Source organism: Manacus candei, unplaced genomic scaffold (assembly GCF_025592945.1).
Source record: "Manacus candei isolate 608988 ecotype Guabito, Panama unplaced genomic scaffold, ASM2559294v1 h1tg000018l, whole genome shotgun sequence".
NCBI classification, from domain to species: domain Eukaryota; kingdom Metazoa; phylum Chordata; class Aves; order Passeriformes; family Pipridae; genus Manacus; species Manacus candei.
The window spans coordinates 14,282,440-14,309,081 of record NW_026138066.1 but is presented as its reverse complement, the minus strand read 5'-3'; the positions used below and the strand labels follow the sequence as shown (position 1 = coordinate 14,309,081).

The window sequence follows — 26,642 nt, the reverse complement described above, 5'->3', positions numbered from 1 at the left end:
AGTTTGGATGAGTAATGTATCTTACACAGTAGACCCCTGCTCTCAGCACTCTCCAAATCAGGCTTCCAGTGCCAATGCTGATGTATGGAATTTCACAACTCACCACATGAACATTCTGTAATATCCTCCCAGTGATTCCTGTTTTCATGAGAAGCCTGATATTTAATTCTGAAAAATATAAATGTGCACAAAAGTAGCATGTCTGCAGAGCAGATAAAGTGAATTTAATACAAGCAAATAGTATCTGTGTATTTTTGTGATGAATAGATAGCTCTGTTAGTTACAGAGGGAGTTCGGATTAATGCTGTGAATCTCAAAACCAAACAATATAGAAGAAGAAACGTGGAAGGCACTGTACATTTAATGGGTGTGCACTTTCTGATAGAAGTACCGGTTACTGTTGATTAGCACATATAATTTGGATTATATTGGATTTACTGTCCTTTGTCCAAAGCCCTTGTGTACACCATGACAAGAAGCTAGAGGAAAAAATGCAATGCAGATCAACCATACTGAGAAATATATTAGGAAAGAACAAAAAGGATAGGAAGTAAAACTACAAAAGAGCATAAATATGTATTCCATACATGCATATATGGAGAAGGAGAGATTATGCTTTGCAGGCATTATGAGATTTTGATTTTCTATCTGTTTCAGAACAGATTCATTTTAAGGAAGCAGGAAAAATTATTGCTTGAATAGCTATTAGCTCTAACAAACTTCTGTGTTTTCTGGAGTAGCTGCTGTCACCATCACTGATATAACATCTCCTTGAATAAAAACAGGAAAACAAAAGGAGATAACCAAGACAACACAATAGGAATAAAGCATCCAGGTTGTAAAAGGAAGGAAGAAAGGAAGGAAAACACTCAACTCTATTCCTTAAAATAGAGGAAATAATACTGAATTACATGGTGTCAGCTGAGCTGAGTAGGATCACATGTACAATGCAAAAGAGAATTTTCCCACTGTGTGAAAGAGCAGATTCCAGAGATATCTGACACCGGGATGCATTTTCTTTTTGTTCACAGTCTTCCTACATGTGTCCTGCAAGAGAAAATGCACACAGGTGTCTTCTGAGTATTCTCAAAGTAGCAGGAGATGGGCTGTGGGCTGTGCTGCTTTGCTGTCTCTGCTGGTTGGGTTATACTGAAAGTTCCTCACAGGTACCTGTTTAAAATTGCCTACTTATGTGCAGACCATATGTTTGCCATAGTGAAAATAGAAAGTGAGGGACATCTTGGAGGGTAACTGTTGCCCAACACTAGTAATAACTGTACAAAAAGTCGAATCTAAAAAAAATGCTCAATAGACAAGTAATGAATGCTTTTAAGAACTGTAATTAAACTTAATTTAAGAGAATTTGCAGCTGTTTTCGTGACCAGAAGATCTCTCCATATACCTTTGTCATGATTTTATAATTTGCCTGTTTTAAACACCATTATTCCCAAATCGATAATTTGGTTATGGCACATGGTTTCAGATAGGGTAAGGACCCTGCTGTGCTGGGCAGTTCTCAGCTGCTCCAGAAACAATCTCAACTAAAACTTATTCATAAACTTCAGAAAGTCATATATGAACGTTCTAACAATTTTTTTGTCTAAAATTAAGCACTAAACTACTTAGCATTCCCCATCCTTAATCCTACTACCTTTGTCAGTTTGCTTATAAATCTTGAAACAACTTTATGAACTTTCTTTTTGGAAAGAGAAAAATCTCAAATGTATTTTTTCACTTCCTGTATAGAGCCTTGCAAACCCAAAACTTTTGTCTCACTCATCCAAATTTACAACATAAGCTTTATTTTTATACTGACCCTAACAGACATGGTAAACTGAACCACTTTCTGATCAAAGAAGCACAGTGTGCATCATAAGATTTAAAAAGAGAAACTAGGAAACCTATATGCTTTTCCTCTTTTTAATGCATTATCTTTATCCTCAACCAAATACTGGAACAGGCTGCATTACCACTTACTTACCATTTACTTATTCTCAAACATCCCCATTTCCCAGTATTGAAAGAACAGAAGGTAATCACAGTTCATGTGCAGCAGGTTCATGACAAATTTGCTAGAATGTCTGAAACTTAAATTGTGTTTGAAGTCCATGTGTATTTACATGGGAGTTTAAGTAATATTGACTCTGCTTAGTACAAGGCAAATTGCATCAGACTCTCACTATCTGGAGCACTAAACCAGTCCACTGATGCAGAGCAACAAACACCCTTCACCTCTGAAGAGTACAAGGCAGCAAGAAGAGATCCTCCCAGAAAAAGTGTAAGAGTTCTGTTCTCTTAAGCTCTCTGCTGTACCTGTATCTGAAAATAGCTATGACACTGTGTTACTATGTTCAGTTCTAAACAGATTGTTCAGAAGTATGGAATATGAATTTATTAAATGACAAGATCCAGCAGGAGTAGCTAGAAAAGACATTTTTCTTCTTATCAGATATAATTGTATTATTTGTGAATGTAATCTTTTGGATGTTTGATCTTCTTTGCAAAGGTGATGCAATGTAAATGTGCTATCATTGACCTAAATTGATTTTGCCTTTGCAATACCTACCTTGGAGATAATGAAAGAAAGAATTAATACACTTCTGTGCAGGATGTAGGTAAGGAATTGTCCTGTATTTTTCCACAACCCTTACATTCTTTTATCCTGTGCTGTTTTACAGCCTGTGTGGATAACTGAGACATCCCTTGTGTCAGGTCTTAGAAGCATAAGTAAGATTATTGATGAAAAAGAAGCAGTGATGTTACCACTTTTCACTTTTCTTTCTGTCTCAGCATAGAGTCCCCATGACTCTCTTGCTCCTGTATGTGGGAGTATGAGAAGTGGGAAGATATCCATGTTTTTTTGACCTAATTGTGCTGTCATTCTCCGCTGACCACCCAACTGACAGTAGTGGTCAGCCTGGGTCATGTTAGCTGATATTATGAGACAGAGTGTTGGATACTGTTGGACAGTGTTTTGATAAATATTTCCTTGCCATCTACTCCCACAGTGGCCATGCTTACCATACAGTCAAACCAATACAGTTTTCAACTTTCTGTTGCACTGGACAGTCACCAAGGCAAGAGTTTTCAAACACAGCAGACCCACCACAGTATCCTCTATCAAAAAAAATCAAAAATCATTACCTGCCCTTCCAAACATTTGAGAAATTGATATGAAAATATAGGGAATATACTAATAGACCCATATCTTATGGGGAAACCAGAATAAGTTACCTTCTGAGTTTATTCCTATTTATCAAAGCATTAATAATTTAGACCATTTTCTAGAATAAGTCTCTTCTCAGGACAATGTCACCCATCCCCAATTAGTTATTGAGATTTTTACTACTTGGGTTACTAAAAGGCTCTTTATTTAGATGCAAAACCATAATCTACTAAGATTTGAAATGCTTCTAACATATGGTAGGGTAAAGGAGAAAGCACAAAATTCCTTAAATTACATGGTCTGATATATGCAAACCTTAGACAAGTAGGAAGAGAATAAATGCTGCTGTCAGTGGCATGGTGGGTTGGGCAGCATTTGCTTAGGGTGACCAGCGTTGTTATGAGTGGATACAAAATTATTAAGGATCTCTGTAAAGAGAAATGACATTTTTAAATGCTCATTTGCAAAGTGGTAAATGTACAGAAGTGGACAATTAAATGTAAAAGGCATTTTCCAACCACAACATTAGAAAGATTAAGAGGTTAAACATTAACCTAACGGCAAATCCCTCCACTATGTCTTTTTACAAAAAAGAGTGTCTGCATTTTAATTATCCAGTGTTGTTCCGTAATTCAGACATTCAATATGATCACATTGCATATCACAGACTGAAACAAAAAGAAAACAAAACCCCACAAAACCCCAACCTAACACTTTAGAAACTTCGTGAAAGACATTCAGGACTTCATGTGTGGAGGACATTGATGCTATGGATAACATGTTTAAAGTCTTAAAAAGTATTAAATTTAGAACTGAACCTCATTTACACTAAGAAACAAGAGAAAATGTCACCTTAGTGATTTGCCTACAGCCTGAAAGGGCACCACCAACCCTCAGAGATTTTTCTTGTTTACTCTGACTGGATCTGCAGCAGGGAGCAGTATATGCCTTAGCATGTGCTACTGCTTTAACTTCTAATATGAAAACCTCTGAAAATCACTATCTTGGACATCATTCCAGCTCAACTCAAGGAGCCTGCTTAGAGATGGAAAGTCACTTACCTGCTCTTTGACAAGCCCCCTCTAAGATGAAAGCATCTGGATTGGGATCACACAGCTGTTTTCTTCCTCACTGCCGATTTCTTTTTGTGTTTTTTGTAGAGTAAGAAGGGAAAAATAGCCCACTGAGAAGCAGTTATACCAAAGCATCTTAAGCCTGTTATATCATGAACAGGAAAAAAAAATAAAAGGACAAGCAGACAATCTTTTTCTTTTTTTTTTTCCTTTTTTTGTTCCAAACATTTCCTTTCAGATGTCTCTTTGAAGTCACAGGCTTATAGTGTGAGTGACTGAGAGCAAGGAGCTGTGAAATGCGCCTTTGAGCCATAGATTTCTCAAAGAGTATCACAAGGAGTATATGACTGGGGTACATGACATCTGCAAATCAGCGTGGTGTTACTGAGGCTTTGTTCAGCCTCAAACTCTGAGAGCTGCAGAGAACCATAAACTTTAGTGGGGCAAAATCACCTCCCATCTTGGGTCTACCTTCCCACTTGGATTTTCTCACTTCCACTGTATGCTGTGATTGTGTTGGTGTAACTAGCTAATGAAAAAATTATTGAACACATACATAAATTCTGTATAAAATATTAATTGTTTATTATATGTACATAACTTAGGTAATGTTACCGTCTTCTATTCCAGCTATTGCTCTGTTACTACTGGATACTTTTACATTGATAAAAATATGCTGCCACTTCTCTGTTGTTGTAAGGTCGTCCCTTCAAACTACTCTCACAAACTACTCTCTCATACTCTCTAAAACAATTCCTGCTCAGATGGATCTGATTCACTTCATAATCAAACACAGAGTTTAGCAGAATACTTCAGTCTTGATTAGTTATGTCTCCTGATTTTCCAGTTTTGAGTCTTCTGCATTTCTCATCCAAAGCAACATTCATTACTTCTCTTACATAAGGGCTATTGTATAGAAGATACTGTGCCCCACTGATAATTCTCAAACATGGAGCAAAAATTGTCTCTCATTTCAGAACAGTCAGTTCTGAACAAACTTCAGAGAAAAGGTGTTGAAGGTTAGGACTATTTCTGTAAATTGTCTGGTAGAGTCAGTGATCAGCCTCACCCAATATTCATTTCTAGTGGTAGGGCAGCACCATAGTGTACCATTACAGCATCAGTTCCTACCAGACCCCTCAGGAGATTTATTTGAGACTGTAGGAATCCTTTTTGTCTTCCTGTAGTTTAAAGTGCTCAGAGAAATGGGAGCTGAGCATTGCCAGCAAAGGGAATAACTGTTAGACAACAAGATGAGAAAAACAATACAGTGTGACCTAAGGAAAAAGGATAGCCAGAAGACTGCTCTGAACAGCAGAGATCTGGTGAACAAGATGAGAGAGACCAGAGAGGCTGAAGGATAACAGGTGTTACACTAGGCAGTAAGGTAAAATGAAAAGGGAAATCAATAAGTGGGAAGAGTGACGTGGTTCTGTCCCAAACCTGTAGGTTACAGATCAGGTCCGAAAGCAAAGCTGCTGCAAATATCTGAGGAAAAAGTGTTGCTGTTAGGGAGAGAAGATGCTAAGGCAGCACATAGTAATACAGCCAAGAGCAGGGGAAAGACAACTCGAATCCCTGCAACGTGACTTCATGGAGAGCTGAGGCTGTTTCACAGCACTGAACTGTGCCTCAGCCAGTTCAGATGAGACCCCTCACTCCAGGGGTCCCCCAAGTTCAGTCTCAGTTTCCTTTTGCTGTTTACTTTATGTAATTTTTTTCCATTATGCTTTTGAACATCATACTCATCCCCAGGGATGACAAGTACAAATATAGAAACCCTATGATAAATACCAGCTTCACCCAGAGAGAAAAATCTGAATCCCACTTGTTTATCAAAATCTCATACCTTTTGGAGGCAGACCCTTTGTGGAATGCGTTGTTAATGGTCCCAGACCCAAGGTCTGCTTTGGTGCAGAACTCAACAAGAAAAGAATGATAGGAAAAGGTGGAAATAAGTTCATGTCCACAGCATATATAATAGCACAGAAAACAACAAAATCAATATACTGGGGGAAAAATCGTCTCTATACAAATATTAGATACTGGAATTCTTGACTACAAAAAGAAAAGGATACATTTTTTTTAAAAATCATTTCTATTCTCTTCTTTAGAGGGGTTATGAAAGCCAAGTCTCAGTGAATGGCAATAGATTTAAGAAATTAAATGTTTGAATGACCATCAGAGGTGAAATTTCAGAACTTCAAGTCACATCAGTGTTTCCACAATACCGTTCAATGAGCAAGGCATAAAGAAGTGCTGGTCAGTCTCTCCGTGGGCTGTAATGGGGAAATACAGACAGATACTGAAATTGGGGTCAGTGAGGAATTTCTACTGAAAACAGGTATTAAGGGGCAACAATTTGAAGATCCAGGTGAATGCTCTCCAGAACTCTTTCTCTTGTAGCTACTCTTGCTTTCTTCTCATTAACTTCTTTTCTTTTTCATTCACACCTCACTCTTGTCCCCATTTCCTCCCTCTTATTTTCACCCATTTATTCTTTTCTCTTGCCCCACACATCCTTATATGTCTTTCTTTTGCCATGTATTTGTGCTCATCAAACAGGTTTGTGCTGTATGGAGGCACGTTGCAATGCAGCAATCACTGCTGAGTGATTCTGTTGTTGCATGGCACAGTGGGAGGGATTTAATCTCAGACAGGACACTTCAGGGACTCAGAAGATTGATGGAGGAGATTGTTCCCTAGGTACCTTAGTAGTCAGTATTCCTATCTAGATTTAATTTTACTTTCCATACGTTTGCTTTACCATGAAGTCCCAAATTAAGGAGTTGTTATGTAAAGATGGATTTAGATTCAGAGTAGTGGGCCATGTAGGTGACACTCCAGAAGAACAGTGTAAAGTGGAACCTCAGAAAACAAAATATATTAGTTAGTAATGTTTTTCTCCCTAAACATTGTTGCTGTGGAAAGGTCATCTCAGATGTAGAAGTAGAAACAGCAAACTTGCAGACAATAACAGACAAGCCTGCCAAAGGTAGGGAGAGAGTAATGTACACCATAATTGTGGAATTTCAGAACATTATTAAAAAGATTTTCAGGTCCTGAACACCAGAAATGGAAGAGGATCTGGCTTCCTGCGAATCGAGTAATTCTAGAAACAGTTGTGCTGAAGCTGCTGTGGTGCTTCTGCCATGACGTGCAAGAGGTTCTGATGTGGTAAAATATAATGTCACAGTCTCTGAATTTCAAAATCAACCTGTTTGCTTCTTTTAATTAAAAACTCACTTTTGACTTAGAATAAAATGTATAAGAGACATGAAGTGTATTCATCACAATCATTCTGTGGAAGTTTTGTATCACATAGACTTCATTGCTAAACTGACAAGATAAGTTGGCAAAGTGCAGAACTGAGCATAAAATAATGGTCTGCTATTCTCTATCCTGTGCTAATTCAAGCTCCTCAGGCTTTCAGTAGTTTTGGCTTCAAATAATCTGGTTTAGCCCTTCTGAAAACTTGCATTTCAAATGTTCCCAACATTTTATTTTTGCAGTTATTCAAGAGAGGTCAGAGTTTGGTGTGAGCAACCTTTGCACTGTCTCCTAAAAAATCAAAATTAGTAGACAGCTTTAGAGTATTTTCTTATGAATTTTAGTCTTCCTGGCCCAGTGATGTTGAGTATTATTTTTACAGAAGTTACATGCTCAGAGACAAGTCCCCCAGTTTCTAGTAATTAAGTTAACCTTTTTAAACATTATATTGTTTTTTAACATAGGATAAGGGCTTCTTTTAATGACATAGTGAATTATTCATATGCAAAGCTAAGGTTGTTTTCCTTTTTAAGGTTAGTTGCAGCGTGTTGAGACCAATATCTGGACCCACACACTAGAGCCAGATTTAGACACAGATTTCTTAAACCTGTAATGGAGTTCAAAAGCAGTTAGTCTGCAGCTATAATCTATGTAATTAAAGTAGGTATCAGTAATTTAGTGAAACACAGCACAGTCAGAGACTTAGAAAACATACGATAATGTAGTATTTATGAAAAACTGATAAATAAATATTTCCTTTCTTTGGCAAGGAAAATGAAATCTTTGAGGTTCTCTGTTCACAAAAGGGAAGATGATCATACAGACCCACAGTAAACATTCATAGCTGTGATCGTTATATATTTATAATTAGCTGTAGAAAACACTTAATTTGAAATTTTAAATGTTTTTATAAATATTTTGTTAAGAATTGCTACCATCTTTTCCATCTTTCACCAACTTTTCTCAGACTGCAGAATGAGCTTGGAAATATAGATTCTGAATTGGGAATTGAGGTGTCACTCCTTTCTGGTACAAATTCTTCCAGTATTTCATTATCACTGCCTCAAATGCAGCCTACAGTAATACAGGCATAAAAAAGATTTAGCTGCCCTCTCAGAAACAAGTTTGAACTTCTGTTCAATATATGCTTAGATGCCTGCAAAGAATTTGAGTAATTTCCTTTTATATCCAAGTCAGTGTTCTTCTCTATGCTTTTAATCTACATTCTTGGTAAGCTGTTAAGTAAGATGGAAGATGTGTAAAAATCCCCAAAATTAATTGACACAGAAGCAGAACAGACTAGATTTTCAGGCTCTTGAGAACTTCCTGGGAGACTGACCATGATGGGTTTTAAAGAATTTTAAAAGCATTTGCTGAGTGAAGAAACTGTGTACTGTCCAAAATCGATTAGAGTATCATCCAAATATATCACCAATGAATCTGATCAAAAGTGATCATAAGTGAGTGAATAAGAAAATCCCTGGTAAAAGCAATGAACTGACACCATTTACAACCAAGGGAAAAGGAACTTTAACTTCAGTAAGAGTCTCTTTGGGCCCTCAGTATGTTGATATTCCTGTCAGAGGCCCTATTGAAGGCTGCAAAATCTCTGAAGAACTGAGAGAGCCTTCATGGGTTTATTCAAGGTCCCAAAAGGACCTCCATGACTTGGAGGGATTTGCAGAGATTCCCTGAAATGTCACAGCATCTTTTCTGGACTTACTATCAGGCTGAGGGGGGTTAATCATTGGTTCTTTGAGAGACCTTCCCTGTACTGTGTTGTAGTTCTCTGTTATTTTTTCATGAGCAATATTCCTTCATGTCCTTGCAGAAAAATAATAATTAAAACCAGGAAAAAAAACAGAAAGAGTATGAGTTTGGTTGTTGATTGCTTGAGGAATTTTGTTGTTTTGTTTTGGGAAGATTGTTTGTTTGCTTCTTTTTTGGGGGGATTTTTTTGAGTTCTACCTACACATGTTCTAAATGAGACATGCATTACTCTTATGCACTGCCTTCAGGTAAGAATAAATTCTGGTTGGTTTCAGTCAGCCTTCCCTCTCCTCTTTCACTAACTTCACCACTTGTCACTCAGGGACATTGAGGAGCTCTCATAAGGTTTTTCTCTTTAATAGCACAGGTGTGATGGCTGATATGAGGATAATGAAATACTGTGCCTCCAATCCGTGCTGGGCTGCAGAGGGAGCACTTAACTCTCACCACGCTCTTCCTTTAGAGAATTTATCCTTGAATCTAATGATCTTCAATTCAACCTTAACAGAAACTTTAATAACTCTTATGCTGGGTAACCTTTCTCATGGCTGAGGATAGGTTTAATTTTAGTCTGAGTTCTAGTAGGAGTATTTTATCTAAAGCGCTTGAAGTAGGTAATTATAGCCAAATAAAAATTGTCTTGTTTCAGTTGACTGTTGTGAGAAGCGTCAGCCAACTTCCAGCAACAACAGTGCAGCACAAGGAGGAAAAGAGAAGTGACTTACTGAAATCTGTTGCTTTCATCTCCTTTTTCTAGTTATCCTGTAACTTCTGCAAGTGGAAATCAGTATAGGTCCACTGATGAAATGTGTACATGGCATGACCCAGTCACTAGTTTTTTACCTTTTGATGACATCAAGCCACTCTTCTGATCCATTTACGACATACTCTGAAACAACAATTTGAGTTGGATCATGTCCAAAGCGATGACTCAATAATTGTGGCTGCAGGGGATAAGCTCAGACCTAAACATGTTTCTGTGCAGTGGCTGCCCCAGTCTAACTGTGCCTTTTCATTCAGACTGCTTGCTGTAATAATATTTAGATGTAATGGTTTCAGATTTTCATCAAATTTTATCTCTGCTCACTAATTATACTAAAACGTAAATTGCAATAAAATGTGTGGCTCCTCCACCTAGGAGATAATTAAGTATTTAAATTTTCTGGAAATGTCTGTTTTATGTGGTAGCTGCCTATCTGTGCCTCTAGATGGAGATCCTCTCCATTTAACCCAACCCTCTAGAGAAAGCTGTGAGATGCTTCAATAAGAGTTCCATTTTGCTTTTCATACTCCGTAGACTAAAATTTATTTTTTAGTCTGATTTCTGGATAAAAAAAATTCTTTTCATCTTAGTAACTAGACCCATTTCACAGTTTACCTGAAAAAAAAACAGAAACAAAACCAAAAAAAAAAAACAAACAAGAAAAGGTTTTCTGTTCCAGCTTTAAACAGCAAGAGCATCCTTAACTATTTTTTTTGCCTGAAGTGTAGTGGTGAAACCCTCTGACTTACAACTACCATTCTGCAAATTCCCTCTAGTATTTAAGTACCTCTGACAGGCTGAGGTGCACAGTAGTGCAAGTGAGACTCAGAAGGAATAATACGGACCAAAGTTTTCAGTAATTTTTATCATATGGGCAACTATATCATATAGTTCTATCAAAATGGAGAGGAAAACCTTGCCATAACTTAACCAAGTGACTTGGCTATTTTCTTGCTGGTTTTTGGCCAAGGGTGTTTTATATATAACCGTAACAAGAGTAGGAGGCATGTGAGTGAAAGTATCTTCTCCATAAGGTAAAAATTCCTTTTTGTGGATCAAAACCAGTTAGATTAAACTATGCCTATTAAATATAATTTTCAGGTTTTCCCAATGCATTAAGAAGCAGAATTTAGCTTGCAATGATATCAGATGCCTAAAGACAGAATGCAAATTCTCTCTTAAATACACAGGTCCTGAAACACAAAGGCATATCTACAGCCAAAACTATACTTACAGAAAGATAATAAATTAAGTGCCCTAGTAGCAATGGATGACTATCAGCACAACAACAGTAACAGTAATAGCAACAGCACCAATATATTAGAAATAATTATCCAGATCTTTGACGAAAAACTGCTTTTTTGTCGTTGTTATTATTTTCTGAAACCAGAGAGATTATTAGACTATAAGAACAGCAGTAAGCAAGATGTAGTAAATAGCTGTACAAATCCTCAGACCCTAACAATAGCACTGAGGCAGCAGTGTTGATGCCAGCACTGACACCTACTCATCTACAGTCCCCTGCTGCTTTTGGGAGAGTATTTTTATTTCTGATTTATTTCAATTGCTGTTAGAGGCACAGTGTTAGTTTGCTTTTTTAATGTTCTTGACTCTGATCTATTTATTGTTTCAAGATACGTACAGAAATTTTTTATTTTGCTCTTACATATCCTTCACAATGAGATGGGAAAAAGTAGATCCAGGCAGGCCCACAGGATATCTTTTTTGTAGGAAATCTGTTGATTGAGATAAACAAAAGTGCATGAAAATAAAGAGAATGGACTATACTGAGACACCAACAATTTGCAAAGATGTTTCTAGTTTCAAAGGATTGCAGAAAGTAATCCGTGTGGTGAAGATTTTAGTCTTCAGGTGTTTGGAAATTTTCTGAAATATATTTCTATCAAAAGCCTAGATTCTATCTATATTCTGTCTTAAAGTCTATAACAAATTCTGACTGATGGATTTAGGATATTTTTCACAGGCTTAAGGATTTTGTTTCTCTCTTTTCACTTTCACACTGTGGGTTTAAATGGTGGCAGGAAGAAATTTAGAATCAAAACCAGTGCAGTTCAGGATAAAAATCAGTTCAGGAAAAAAGATCTACTATTGCTAGAGCAGAAATCAAGTCTATTTTACACAGGTGTTGGCTGAAGAGGAACTAGATCAAAGAGGGGAAGTTAAAGTGTATCTTACTTTTGCTTGAGAGTTGGATGTTGAGAAGTGCTCACAGTGGAAAGACACAGAGATTCCTGGGTAATCCCATTTAAATCACAAATATAACTTTCAGGTACAGATCTTTAGTTACCTCTTTCATGTCTTGACCTTCATATGATTTCAGAGAATTCAAAGAAGACATTAAATCCTTACCAAATTTAACTTGTCAATAAGGACAATACAGAGGAAGGATTTGTCTAACAAACTTTGACAGGCATGGTGTATCAGCCACTATTCAATATACACAACATTTCTATAGTCTCTTTTGTGACAGATGTTGGAGATATATTTTAAATTTAAAATCACAATTATTGGTATAAGATTCACCTGCACCAAATAGATGCATTCCTGTCAGGGTAAGTGGAAAGCACATCCAGCAGGATGTAGTATTTAAGTACCTGCTGTTTGAAGATCATGATCCTAAGGGTGATATGTAGTCCTTGTCCCTTCTCCTTTACCTCCCATTTCTGCTGGCCTCCTCCTCAGTGCCTGCAACAGAATAGGATGAACACCCTCAACAGCAACATTTTGTTTCCTCACACCCACTGCAGTTCCCTTTTACAGTGAACCAGCTTAAAGACTTTACTCATCAGACCTGTTTCTCTGTTCAACACAACTGCTAGGGAGGTAAATGAAGGAAAACAAGGCATACTGTGGCCACCAGCATGCTCTGAGAAGATTTACTTCAGCCCGTGTCAGCCTGGACTAGGTTTCTCCTAGTGGGTGGTATTGGGGGTCCAAGTCAACCCACACATGCTCTGCTTCTTCCTGTCAACTGTTCACTGCAAAAAGACCTGGGATCACATCAGGCCAACAGTGTATGCACCATATCATCTACCAAACCCCCCAGTTCTGCCCCAAACCATCACCTAGTCAAAAGATGGGAATGATTCTCAGTACTATTAATTCTTCAGAGGCAGAAACAACTGCACTGGAAATATTTCCCAAGTACATATCAAATATAAAACAGTGAATTATTTTATATGTGGCTTTCTTGGCTTTGAACATTTTCCATGTGGTGATTATGGTGTTTCCATTCCACAGAGTCATATATATTTTGAAATATATTTCAGAAAATGAACTTGGTTGCTTTTCAGGTCACAAGAGACATTCCTTGCCTTTTCTGGGTATTCTCTGTTTAGCAAGAATGCACTTAGTATAGCAGGATAAATTATAGAAGCCCATGGGAGTCAGTGCCATATTGTGCAACTCACACAAACACCCGTGGGCTTGCAGAGGAGAGCTCTGTTTGTTCAAGAATAAGATCTGGTATTTCTCATGCAGGAGGTCATATTACCTTGAAGTGCCTCTGCCCCGTAACTCTGCCTGATGAATAACATCTGCTCCCATAACAACTGCCTCTCCAGCAGGAGAGATGGGCTCTGTGGCATGACAAAAACCAAAAGCAGTCCACAGGCAGTCCTCTACCAAGGCAGCAAGCGACCACAATAAGAAACAGAAGCCTCTCTACGTGCCTGATTCAAGCCCTGCTGGAGCCAACAGGAAAGAGTCCAGAAGATTTCAGGGTGTCTTGATTTAGGAAACATGCACACCGCTGTCTCTGCTCCAGTAAGGGTGGTACTGTCAGCAGCAACAATAAATGTCAGTTGGAACTGAATGTTTCTCCAGTCCTTTGCCTTCTTGTCAAGATACACAGTACATGGGTCACTTTACAGTGGTATTGATGCAAGCAAAGGAAGTTTTTACTGGAATTAGCAATAGCAGATATGTTTTTCCATACCTAAGAAATCTGTAATTGTCAATGTAATTTGCAATCCAGAACTAGCAGCCTTCTTATGGCAGGAAAGTTTTGTGCAACTAGAGATCACTGGGCAAGGGACTCCTCTGCTTTGCTTCCATTCACATTAACACACTGAATTCCTCCTATTCCCAGCAAGTAAAATTAGCCTTTAGCTTTCATCTCACTCCCCCCATCCCAGATAACAAAATCAAGAGAACTTATATTGAATTACAAATATTTCCAGTGCAAGTGGGTAAAAATTTCACCTGAAAAGACCTAGGAATAAAGTTAGCTGGGAGATGGTAATTTGGTTTCACAACTTTCCAGTTTCTAAAACAAATTATTGTTTTTCAGTGGAATGAAATGAACTTCAGAACATTTTGTCAAAAATAAATTGAAGAGAAACGCTTGTTTTCTATCATAAAGCACAATTTTTTCAGCTCTGATCCTCTCTCACTTAATTCCATTTTGCTCCCCCACTCACTTTCTGTCACCAGAGGTAGCTGCAGAGCCCTGGATCACAAAGACTTTTCAGCTGCATTTTTTTTTAAATCAGTACATTTCTATGTGTTATTTTGGTTTTTTTCACTAAAAATGCATTCTGTTAAGAATGTTCATAAACAAATCTGGTTGGGAGAAGTTCTTAACTTGTCCCAAAAATTGATATCTGACACATCTAACAGTATAACCAGCAGCTCATTTGTGAAGCTCTGGGAGAAAAATACACTGTGAAATGCTGAAACAACAGTCCTATATATTATAGGTGTCCTGTCTATTTTTTTGCACAGAGTATAAATTTTTTTGGTTACATTCCATTCAGCTTATTCTTACCATACAAAGCACAGATTTAACTGAAGAATTCCTCTTCCCTGTTTTGTCCTCTTGACCCTGATCCCAAGGATTCTAGGGATATACCTGTGAATAGATACCAGGGAAAAAATGTATATGTAGCCTTATGTTCCTCTATTCACTTCAATGTGGATTTGACAAAAAAATCTTAGCTGTTTTTGAAAGCAAAGGCAAATGCATGAGTCCCACATTCTGCCAGTTGTATTTCTTTATGTATAAATTACAAGATTACAGACAGAAAAGAAAACCTCTACCCTGGTATACCGTTTTGACTTTTCCATGGAGACAGACTTGCTTATTTTCCTGGGAGATCAGGAGGGGTTTTGCCGCTATGCTGACATTTTGCATCATCTTCTTTCTTTTTCATCTCGAAAAAAACCCCAATAAAACAACCAAACCACAGTTCTGAAATGGCAGTAAAAATGCATTGCTCCTTTGGAGTGACATGGACTGTGTATGTCTGTGCATCAGCAGGTTAGTCAGAGGGACCAGAAGAGAGTTCTTTAACCCTGGGTGTATAAAGGAGCCAACCTAAACAATTTTTTTGTCTTCCTTCGATTGTACCATCATGTCTAGAAGCTCTTTTTTTAAAAAGTGATGCTGGTTGAGGAAAGAAAGGAGAATACTTTAATTAGAAAAAAATCTAACTTCTCTGTCACATCTGGCCTTTATGCCTCAATAATCCCTTGAGCACAGCTCATAAGCAATGAGCACTCAGAGACAATTCCAGTGCATTCTATTGACTTCCAGGAGATGCACAAAAGGATAGTACATATCCTGAAGGCAAAAGCATGTGCCATTTTCTTAGTCTTCTATCAGTCGTATATTGCTAGTAGTTTAATTATAATTTGTTGAGTACTGCTGGTAGGCTATGCAGGGCACAAAAAGAATTCTGTGTATAAACAGAACTGATTTTTATCTTTTTCTTTATTTATCATTACCCTGTTACCCATTTCCATAGACCTTTTATTGTAACTTCATGTGATACAGATTAAAAATACTGTGATTTGAAAAACAATGAGAATTGTACAAGCAAGCAAGCACCAAGCAAGCATCTAGCAAGCATAATCTCATCACGTTTAAAAAATACAAAAAAACAACAATGACTTTTTCAGGTACAAATATTCAAATGTATGTAAAAAATAACTTTAATCTCACTGAAATTGAAAGAAAATAAAATAAAAAATGTATGCATTTAACTAGATAGCCAGATGCTCAACTGAGGTGAGTTTACTTATTCTGTTGACTTCAACAGGCCTTCCTTTTTTTGTTTATTGCCAGACTAATTAGTTTCATGCAGGGCCAAAATCTTTGTATGTATTGACCAAAAAAAGGGACTGCAGGGTCAGAAAATTAGGGGGAGACATGACACAAGCTTGCTTGTTGCATAAATCTCACAGAAGAATGCCCAAGAGGAACATGAAGGAAAGATGGAAACAGAAGTTGCCTTCATGTGATCTGGCTCCCAGTAAATCACAGCATTACTCTGCCTTATAAGAATGTCATACCCTCAGGTCTGGACTTTTTTATTTGGATTAGAGTTTGAAACGAACAGTCAGTAAGAAAGAAAACAATATACAGATTGAATTCCAAAATATTCAAGTCAATATTAGCTTTAAAAAAGAATAAAGAGGAAAAAAATCATCTGAGAACTTAAAAAATATAGATCTGGCTTCAAATGTGTGTCTTTCTTACCTATTTAGAGGCAGCCTATTGTTATATGATTCATAAATGGATATTATATGTTGTAAGGTGTTTTCATTAGCCAAAGCTGACTGGCTTTTCTGAATACATCTTCTATCTTTAAACTCTTTCCAAGTAGTTCTTCTGGGATCCATTTCTTAAAGTCAAAGAGACTAATTTCCTGATGGTAACTATTTTCTTTTCTTTCTCTGCAGGTTTAAGTGGTAACTGGGTATCTTGATAGCAGAACAACAATGAATAACTCAACATACATAAACTCTTCCACTGAAAATGTGATGGCTTTGGAAAGCCCCTATAAAACTGTTGAGGTGGTCTTCATCGTCCTGGTAGCAGGGTCTCTCAGTCTAGTCACCATAATTGGGAACATCCTGGTCATGGTGTCGATCAAAGTCAACAGGCACCTCCAGACTGTGAACAACTATTTCCTGTTCAGCTTGGCCTGCGCTGACTTGATCATCGGCATCTTTTCAATGAACCTGTACACCCTCTACACTGTGATAGGCTACTGGCCCTTGGGGCCTGTGGTGTGTGACCTCTGGCTGGCTCTCGACTACGTGGCCAGCAATGCCTCTGTCATGAACCTCCTCATTATCAGCTTTGACAGATACTTTTGTGTCACCAAGCCTCTGACATACCCCGTGAAGCGGACCACTAAGATGGCAGGCATGATGATTGCAGCTGCCTGGGTTCTGTCCTTCATCCTCTGGGCCCCTGCAATTCTCTTCTGGCAATTCATCGTGGGAGGAAGGACTGTCCCAGATGGGGACTGCTACATCCAGTTTTTTTCCAACCCTGCTGTCACTTTTGGCACTGCCATTGCAGCCTTCTATTTGCCTGTTATCATCATGACTGTCCTTTACTGGCAAATTTCTCGAGCCAGTAAGAGCAGGATAAAGAAGGCGAAAAAGGAAGCTGCACAAAACCAAGATACAGTTTCCCCCAGCCTTGTCCAAGGTAAAATAGTGAAACCAAACAATAACAACATCCCTACCAGTGGCGATGGTTTGGAGCACAGCAAAATTCAAAATGGAAAACCCAGCGAGGAGACTGTGACTGATAACTGTGTTCAAGCAGAGAAGGAGAGCTCCAATGACTCCACCTCTGTCAGTGTGGTAGCCTCCAACTTGAAAGAGGATGAAGCTACCAAAGATGCCAAACAGGCTTCTGCCTCCCAAGACCATCTCAAAGTGGAGAACTCCAAGCTGACATGCATCAAGATAGTCACAAAGTCCCCAAAGGGAGACTGCTGCGCCCCTACCAACACCACCGTGGAGATCATAGGCACGAACGGGGAGGAGAAGCAGAATAGTGTAGCCCGGAAAATAGTCAAGATGACAAAGCAGCCAGCCAAAAAGAAACCACCCCCCTCTAGAGAGAAAAAAGTGACAAGGACTATTTTAGCCATCCTCCTGGCCTTCATCATCACCTGGACCCCATACAATGTGATGGTGCTCATCAACAGCTTCTGCACATCCTGCATCCCTAACACTGTATGGACCATAGGCTACTGGCTCTGTTATATCAACAGCACCATCAACCCTGCTTGTTATGCCCTCTGCAATGCTACCTTCAAGAAGACCTTTAAGCACCTTCTTATGTGTCATTACAAGAATATAGGAGCTACAAGGTAAAAATAAGAATAAAAAATAATTATGGGAAGGGTGAAGAAGTTCCAAATTAAATTAAAAACCCACGATGCTACAGCACTTTATGCTCTTCTATGGAATGTGCAATCCAGGATGCTAGTGGAAATCCTGACATGGGACATCAGCTCTACCCCTGAGAACTACACTTAAAAACATTTTTTAATAATTGAAAACAAGTCCTTAGGACATGGGTATGTTTGAAAAATTGTTCAAGGATGTGGACTGGAGGCACAGTTCCGTACTTTCTGAGAGTATTCTGCAGAAGGGCTTTAGAGTCTACAATTTTTGGTCATTCTGTGTAAAATACTTGTTCTTCTTTTTTCTTTCTTTTTTTTTTTTCTTAACCCCTGTATCTGTTTAACACATTTTCATCTAGGGAAAAAAAAAAAAAAGAGGAATTTTAATAATAACTGTGTGGAAGAGGCATAGGAGTATAGAAGATCATTGCATAATCCAAATGCATCATGGCAGAAATTTTCTAAAGTTCAAAGTTGTCTAAGTTTTTTGCCACTGTCATGTAAGAAGCTTGATGTTGGGTACATCGCGATGAAAGTTATGTTGTTTATGACACCACCGTTTCCAAAACTGCATCAATTCTGCAAGTGTACTTATGCTCAACACGTAATCATTGCCTAACTTGTATATCATTCGAAGTCTGCAGCTTGTCCCATTCTACAGGCTTTTGTTCTGTGACTACTTCATCATGTCAGGATGAAAGTGAAAAGATGTGGTCTCATCCAGATTGCTACATCCCAAGACTACTCCAGCATCCGTGTAAACCAAAGCTTTTGAGACGATTTTGTTCACTTTGTTTGTCACATAATATCAACGTGTGGATTTGTCTTTTACTTCCATCAGCCTTTTCTTCCTGTTTGTACCTTACTTGTCCAGGGCACAAAGACTGAATATCAAAATTGTAAATTCAAAGGTCTCATACAATCAGCCACCATGGCAGTCAGACAAAGGGTCTCAGCTGAAGAATAGAAATGAGGTTGTTACTAGGAAAATGGAGCTTACATCCTTTTAAAGTTGGATGTACCGATTAAGAGGTATGTTGAGGCGTCACAGAATAAATAGATAATATTAGATCACCATGCTCTTGACCCATCAAAAGACGATTATGATGAATGTATTGAGGAAAAGAAAAAATAGAGTGATATACCCACAGTGTCCAAGTTCTGCCTAAACACTTAGTGTGGGGTCCTTCCTGGATGTATCCTGGAGACGATGTTACTTTCTGGAAAAGGTGTTATCGAAATTGCCTTTTACCTCCTTCTTAGTAACTAACTTCCAGGCACTAGCAAAGGTATATTTACAGATTTTGTTACTCAAAAAAGCATAGACAGTGTCCTGAGAGTCTGTCTTCTGGAGTGAAAGCCACCCACCAAATAAGACACCAAATCATTCTGTTATTTCATGCTACCACACTAAAGTCTTCCAAATTGCATTTCAAAACAGCAGCCTCTGAGAATACAGAGCAATTAATCTTGAAGATTTAAGTTTTACATTTGACAAGCTTATTGGAACACAGTGTCAAAGCACTTTGGCAATATGACAATTTTCATGTTTTGTAGTACAAGTTCCCAGTAGAAAGTGAAAATGAGGAGGCTTAAATCGCAGTAAATTAAGGCCATACTAAACAGGATTAATGTGTCTTAGTATGCAGTCATTGATTTTATACCTCTAGTGATTTCATCCTAGTATAACTAAGTGTCTCCATACAACCAAGGATCTAATTTTGCAACCCTCACTTGCCTAGTGAGGCATATTTACTAGTCATATTTACTATCACTATTTTCATCTTCCTGTTTGTAAGGAAGAATAACTCAATGAAAAAACTTGCTGCTTGCCTTTCAAAACTACATTCACTAGGTTTATCTTGGTAGGTCAAAGGAAAGACTTAAACTATCATTTCTAGGTTATTCATTCTCTTACAATGTTAAAAAATCCAAATAAAAAGCAAAGATAAAATGAAAACTGTTTGATTTCTAAATCTGACTTCTTTGGAAAAGTTTCCTAAAAGAAACACACCTGCCTCTTTCTTTAAGCAAGTACTATGGGTATCAATAGTACAGGTACTCAAATTGGGAAATATTGGTTTGTATAGTCTTATTTAATCTTTTAACTCCATTTTTCTGCCAGGTGTGCAAATCCTTTATTCTCACATTGGAAGCTGTCACTTGCTCATAATGAATTAATCTCGTAGCTAAGGACACCTCTACAGGTTAAGAAGTGCAAGATATACATTACAATTATACCTCTTCATCATGCGATGGCACTCAATACCACAGGAAAAAACTATTTTTGGGCCAGCATTCATGAAACAAACAAGCAAACGAAACCCATCAGTTTGAAGCTTTCTGACACTTTTTCTTAGCGTGATCCCCTCTTTTGATCCTAAAAGACAAAATGCTTTGATTTGTATTATAGTATATTTAAAAACTTGCAGGTCGCACAGTCCTCTGTGTTTCCACCTTGTAACAGTTTCATGGCACATCCACATTTGCAGACAATGAAACAATGTAAAAATAGATGACAGAATACATCTATGTGTGTATCCACAGGCATGCAAACACACACCCCAACATAATTTATATACATGGAAAATATCATCTAATATTCAAAATATTGCATGAGATCTTATTTGTGTGCTCATACTGTTTACCCCCTCCTGAAGGCAGAGAAGAGGTAGAGTCTGCCCTGGGAACCTCTGGAATCTTCAGCTGGTTGTGGCTCAGTAAGATAAGAATGTGATAATTGTTCAGAGCCACAAAATAATTTGTTCTTTTCAATATCCTTTGAGCTCTCATGTCTTTCTTTGTGTCCAAACCACGTTCACCAGGTTTCGCTTCCCTTCTGAGCGATAGTTCTGCGAGACCTAGATGTCAGTCTTGAAGAGCAGCTCTCCCTGGGTAACTTCTCCAGCTCGCCTGGCTGTCACCTGCACACCACTGGCCCCAAGGCCCCAGGTGCCCTTCTACAGGAACTGCTGCATCTTCACCTTGTGTTTGGCCAGAACATTCCACTGGCACATCCACATCATGTGTTGCACTGGTGACTTTTGTTTCACATAGAAATGGAGCAAACTGTGCACTTGATTCAAGAGAAAAAAAACAACCAAACAAACAAACAAAAACCTCACCACAAAATGACAACCAACAACAAAAAACCTGCAGCTAGAGCTTCTTGCCCCCTCTTTTTTTCCTATTTACTATTTCCAGAAAAAGACCAAAACTTAAAAGTTCCAATCAACCCTTGATATTAACACTGCTGCAGCAGGATCTGTCCCGTTGGCAACCCATGGGGACTGGCTTGTACTGTCACAGGCCAGCCCTACTTTCACTCTCCAGAAGGAGAACAGTAGACTGAAGATATGTCAGTTCAGTGGAAAAGAAGGAAAGAAAGGAAAGAAAAGAAGGCAAAGAAAGAAAGAAAGAAAGAAAGAATGAAAGAAAGAGAGAGAGAGAAAGAAAGGAAGAAAGAAAGGAAAAAAGAAAGAAAGAAAAAGAAAGAAAGAAAGAAAGAAAAAGAAAGAAAGAAAGAAAGAAAAAGAAAGAAAGATAGAAAGAAAGATAGAAAGAAAGAAAGAAAGAAAAGAAAGAAAAAGAAAGAAAAAGAAAGAAAGCAAGAAAGAAAGACAACTGAGGTAATATCAAAAATCTGTTTTCCAGAGAGAACAAAATCTAAGAAAAAATTCTGTCAGTGTTCTTTCTATTTGGGATTTTTCATTTGATTTACTAGGAATTAGAGGATCCATTCAAAGATAGCAAAGTATTTCAATGTTGCCTGATGAAAAATAGTCCAGATGCAACAAATATATCTATACAGGTCAGATTGCTTTTTCTTTCTCTTTCTTTCTATCGTTTCTGTCTTACAAATGCTCATGGGGATGGGAGTGCTCAAACGGACCCCAGGGATCTGTTGTTTGGCATTCACAAAGCATGAAAGGGACAAAAGCAAGTGCTAAATCTATCAGTCCTTTGTTTTACACTCTTATGGTGGAAGAAAGCATATTGTCAAGAAGAGGTACCTTTATTAAGTGTGTCTGTGGTGAGAACAGCCCACACACCAGTGAAGAAACCCTTGGGGTGGCCCAGCCATCCCAGATGGGACAGGAGAAGGAGTGGAGGGACATTTTTTTGTTTTTGTCCCCTCATGGATTTGAATATGTCCATCTGTCTGCCTTGCAGTGGGCCTTGTTAGTAAACTCATTGCCCCCTTCCCCAGTTTTGACTGATTTTGATCCCTGTTCTTCATTCCTATGGATGAGACATTCCTATGGATGAATATTGCCTTGCTATACGGCTCCCATTTTCTCCTGCGGTGCTGAGGTGGCACACTTTGAATTTTTGACTTCAGCTGACAGCACCTCCCCTTGCTACTTCTGTTCCCCAAAACTACTCACGGTACCAACCTAGCAGGACCAAATAGGTAAAGTATCCTGACAGGTATCCTGCTGCAAATCTGGAATGAATGCAGCTGGAGGAAGGGGGGCTGGGGGTTGGGGAGAAAGAGTGACAATGATGTTTTTCCTCCCTCCCCTTAAAATAATTCCTAAAAATCTTTATTTTTTGGCAAATTTGGGTGTTTCTTGTGAGAAGATAAAGTCTTAAGAAAGAAAATGCAGAAAAATAAATGCTGGTGCTGTTGCTGGGCGGCATTTGCTGACAGATAATGAGTTTGGAGTCTAATAGCCTTTGATATTTTTAAGACTCTCTTAGATGGTTCTGTACTCTCAGCTGACAGCCCTGCAAGTGGTAGAAATTGAGAAGCTAAAAAGAAGTTAACTTTTCTTTCACCCTGGGTCTATTTACAGTGCCTAGAGACACACATTATGGGAATGATATCTATCCAATATCGCTTTTACTGTTTTACTGGTTTTGTATATCATGAAAAGCTCCAGACTTTTAAATCCCTTTTTTTCTAAGAATTTATAGAAAATCTTTCCTTGAAGGAAGCTGAAAGATGCTCTTTAATTTGCTGTGGCTTCTTTTCTCTGCCTGTCTTTCCTCTTTTGTCACAGTCTTGACAAAAAGCTTTTCTCCTTCTTCACTTTAACAAGTATGTCACCTGTGTTTCAGCTACAGGCATGCAGTTTCCCTTATCTTTTAGGCACTGTGAATGCTGGTATTCAACCTCTTTAACCCCACCAAAATACTGCTTTCTCTAGCATGCAAATCCCCTTCCGCTGAAGCCCAGCCTACTGTGTGGAGTGGGAAGTTCCATAAATCCTTTCTGCACGGGTTTTAAATCGGAAGTAAAACAAACCCTCGTATGAAACAAAGCCAAAACAATTCTTTTGTTCTCCACTTTCGTCATCTCTGTATTAGAAACAACAGTGGATAATGTCAAAGAGTGAATATTCTTGTAGTGGAATATCATGCAGCAACATGCACGGATTAATTTTATGCTCTGTGCAATGGTAAGGCAGCCCTCCCTTCCCTTGAATTCCCTTTCATTCCTGAACTTACTAGCATTTACTGACAATCCAAGCCTAAGAGTGTAATTATAGCAAGGCTGAGTTGAACATGAATCGTTTATCACAACCAATGCAATTATTTCTGCTATATTTTTACTTTCCTCCTTTTGCTTTGACCTCTTTTGCTACATTGTGGAACCAGTGGGTTACATGAGTGTATCAGTCCTCCCAGGCCTCATATTTCAGGATACTGGGTAGATTTGCTACACACATTTCATTCTAGTAAATATTATTCAAATAAAGGAAAACAAATTCTGGTGCCTTCCAAGCTCTGCATTACCTGAAAAAGTGCTATTTGGTAACTACTCTTTTCATCTTGCTATGGTGAGTTTTTTTCTTTTTCTTTTCTTTTTCTTTTTCTTTTTCTTTTTCTTTTTCTTTTTCTTTTTCTTTTTCTTTTTCTTTTTCTTTTTCTTTTTCTTTTTCTTTTTCTTTTTCTTTTTCTTTTTCTTTTTCTTTTTCTTTTTCTTTTTCTTTTTCTTTTTCTTTTTCTTTTTCTTTTTCTTTTTCTTCTTCTTTTTCTTTTTCTTTTTCTTTTTCTTTTTCTTTTTCTTTTTCTTTTTCTTTTTCTTTTTCTTTTTCTTCTTCTTTTTCTTTTTCTTCTTCTTTTCCTTTTCCTTTTTCTTTTTCTTTTTCTTTTTTTTTTTTTTTTTTTTAATCATACTTGCCAAGAAGTACACAGAAACTATTTTCTAACAGATGCCCCAAAGTGCTCTGACTCTCTGGAAGAAGCATCTCGGTGTGGTACATCAGAAAATGTGATTGCAGCCCATGTTATAGTGGCCATTGGAAGGAAAGATTTCACTGAGTGTTTAATGTCTGGACTGACTCACCTGACAGCACTGAGGAAAGCACAGGGGGACAAGCTTGGTGTGCCCTTACTTGCAAAGGGAGAAGGAAATCACAGGTGGATTGTTTTTCTGCACCCACCAGCTCATGTCAGCTTCAGGGAGGCTCTGTCTCTATGCCTCTAGCCCAAAGATAGCCCTTTCCTGAAGCACCTCATGGTAGTAGTGGTATTATTAATAATAAAAACACTGATGAGAGTACCATGGTCGCCAATCAACAGATGTTCTTATATCTTATTCCTTAATTCTGCTGCCACTTTCCAGAGGTGGTTGGTAAGTTAAATACTTACTAAAGCAATTTGTAAATACCTTTAGATTGTGTGTTTTAACATGACCAACACCATATCTTGACTGTGTACAAAATAATACATTATATGTAATACTATCCAGATAAGGTTATAATGTAAATATATCTACAATGAATGTCAAATTACTCTTCAAGCTCTATGTATGAGGAAGAACCTCATCTCTTCTTGAGACCTTTTTTAACTTAAGGGTATGAAAAACCTGTTAATTGTTTATATAAAAAACCCCTGCATTCTTTTCTTTAAACAAAAATACTGCTGCAAGAAAGAAGGGAATGCATTCCTTGTATGTGATAGCCAAAATCATGTGGTAGAACCGCGAACTGAGGATCTTACAAGTCAGAATCTGGTCAAATTCTTGATGCTGTCCATTTGATCTCATATAAATAAGATAAGCACAAGTTTATGGTTAGCTGTGTAAGGCTGACCCACTTGATTATATATACATTATAGATATATATTTATATATGCTGTATAGATATACACATATTATACACAACATTCATACAGTAAAAGCAAAGTTTGATAAAGTCCTTTTAACTGGGAATTTGGAGGTAATGTTGTGCTCCATTTGGAAGAAAATGTCTATGTTATTCAGCAGCATACAAATTTGTCATGCAGGATGAAGAAAGAAAGTGTTTCACCAAAACAAGCCATGAAAGAATGAGATGATGAGCATTTGAAACATTTTGAAGAGACAACTAAAATTACATGCAATATATGTGTATGTACTTCTGCTGAGTTGTATTCCTAGTTAAAGCATTGCATTAAACAGAGAATTATAACAACAATAAAAATGGTTTTGTATGTGGTACCTCTGTGTATTTTATCTTTCTACTGAGATACCCTGTGAAATGTGGAACGGGGATAAATGGAGAAAAATAATTGCCCTAAAATAGCCACTGGCTATGAGACTGTCTTTAGTAATTAGAAAAAAATTCTAACCCTCTTTTCCCTTAATTTCTTGGCCAGTGCAAAGTTCAAGAGAAGCCTAGACTACTACTTTACTTGTCCTTGTCTTGTCCACATCTCTGTTCCTCCTTCAGAAGATCTCACCATTAATTGCAATGTCCCTTGAGCAGTCTGACAAGGGTCTCCAATAAGACATTCCTTCATATATTTGTCATTCAAGTACTGAAAGGGAATAGAACAAGATTCTTTTGTATCCATCCTGTTATATCAAAGCAAAAGAAACTTTTAATTATGGGGAGAGATGGCACCACTAACAGCCAAAGGTATTTTGAGCTCCCTCTGCCTCATGAATGCAGACCTAGCTGCATGGCATACCCAGAAATCTTCTGGGAGTAGAGAAAAAGAACAGTTTGCATACTTTCAGCTTCTCAGAGTCTCAGGACAGTGTTTCAACCCCACTTTAGAAGCAGACAGGGCTCAGATGCATCAGAGGAAGCCAGTGGTACTGGGGACCATCCCTGCCCAGGTAAATATCAGTTTTGGAGCACAGTCAGTCTGGTAATTTGACAAGTGATTGAAGAGTGGGTCTCTTGGGGCATAGTGGGTGCATCAGCTCTGTCAGGATCAAGGTACTTTAACCCAGATGCTCCAGAATGAAAGAAGCAATTTTAATAAGGTGGTCTATATTGGTTTCTTTCTGAATTTTTCCTTTGTTAATATTTGAGGATTTTCACTTTTTCCACCTTTTCAGGACTTTACACCAGTCTTTATTCTCTCTGCCTAAGACTTTCCATCTCTGCCATTTGCTCTGTTGTTTCTGCAGTCCAAACTCACCTTCAGCCACCCTCCTGCTCACCACCTTTCTTTGTCATCTGCCTTTTTCTCAAAACAACCAGATA

At 38.0% G+C, this 26,642-nt stretch overlaps 1 protein-coding gene across 4 annotated transcripts in view; it reads left to right on the top strand.

Annotated features, from left to right (window-relative positions):
• Positions 1 to 24,226, top strand: part of CHRM2 (cholinergic receptor muscarinic 2) — a 96,523-nt gene extending 72,297 nt beyond the window's left edge. The window contains exons 1-3 of one of the 4 annotated variants that reach the window (XM_051784765.1): positions 2,158 to 2,278; positions 16,748 to 18,180; positions 21,042 to 24,226. In XM_051784765.1, the coding sequence (XP_051640725.1) occupies positions 16,787 to 18,180; positions 21,042 to 21,066 (1,419 nt within the window). In that variant the 5' untranslated portion in view covers positions 2,158 to 2,278; positions 16,748 to 16,786 and the 3' untranslated portion in view covers positions 21,067 to 24,226. Of the gene's footprint in view, positions 1 to 2,130; positions 2,279 to 13,543; positions 14,823 to 16,747; positions 18,244 to 21,041 lie in introns of those variants that run through there. The other 3 variants (XM_051784766.1, XM_051784767.1, XR_007904112.1) reach the window with 3 other exon arrangements.
• The last annotated feature ends 2,416 nt before the right edge of the window (positions 24,227 to 26,642 follow it).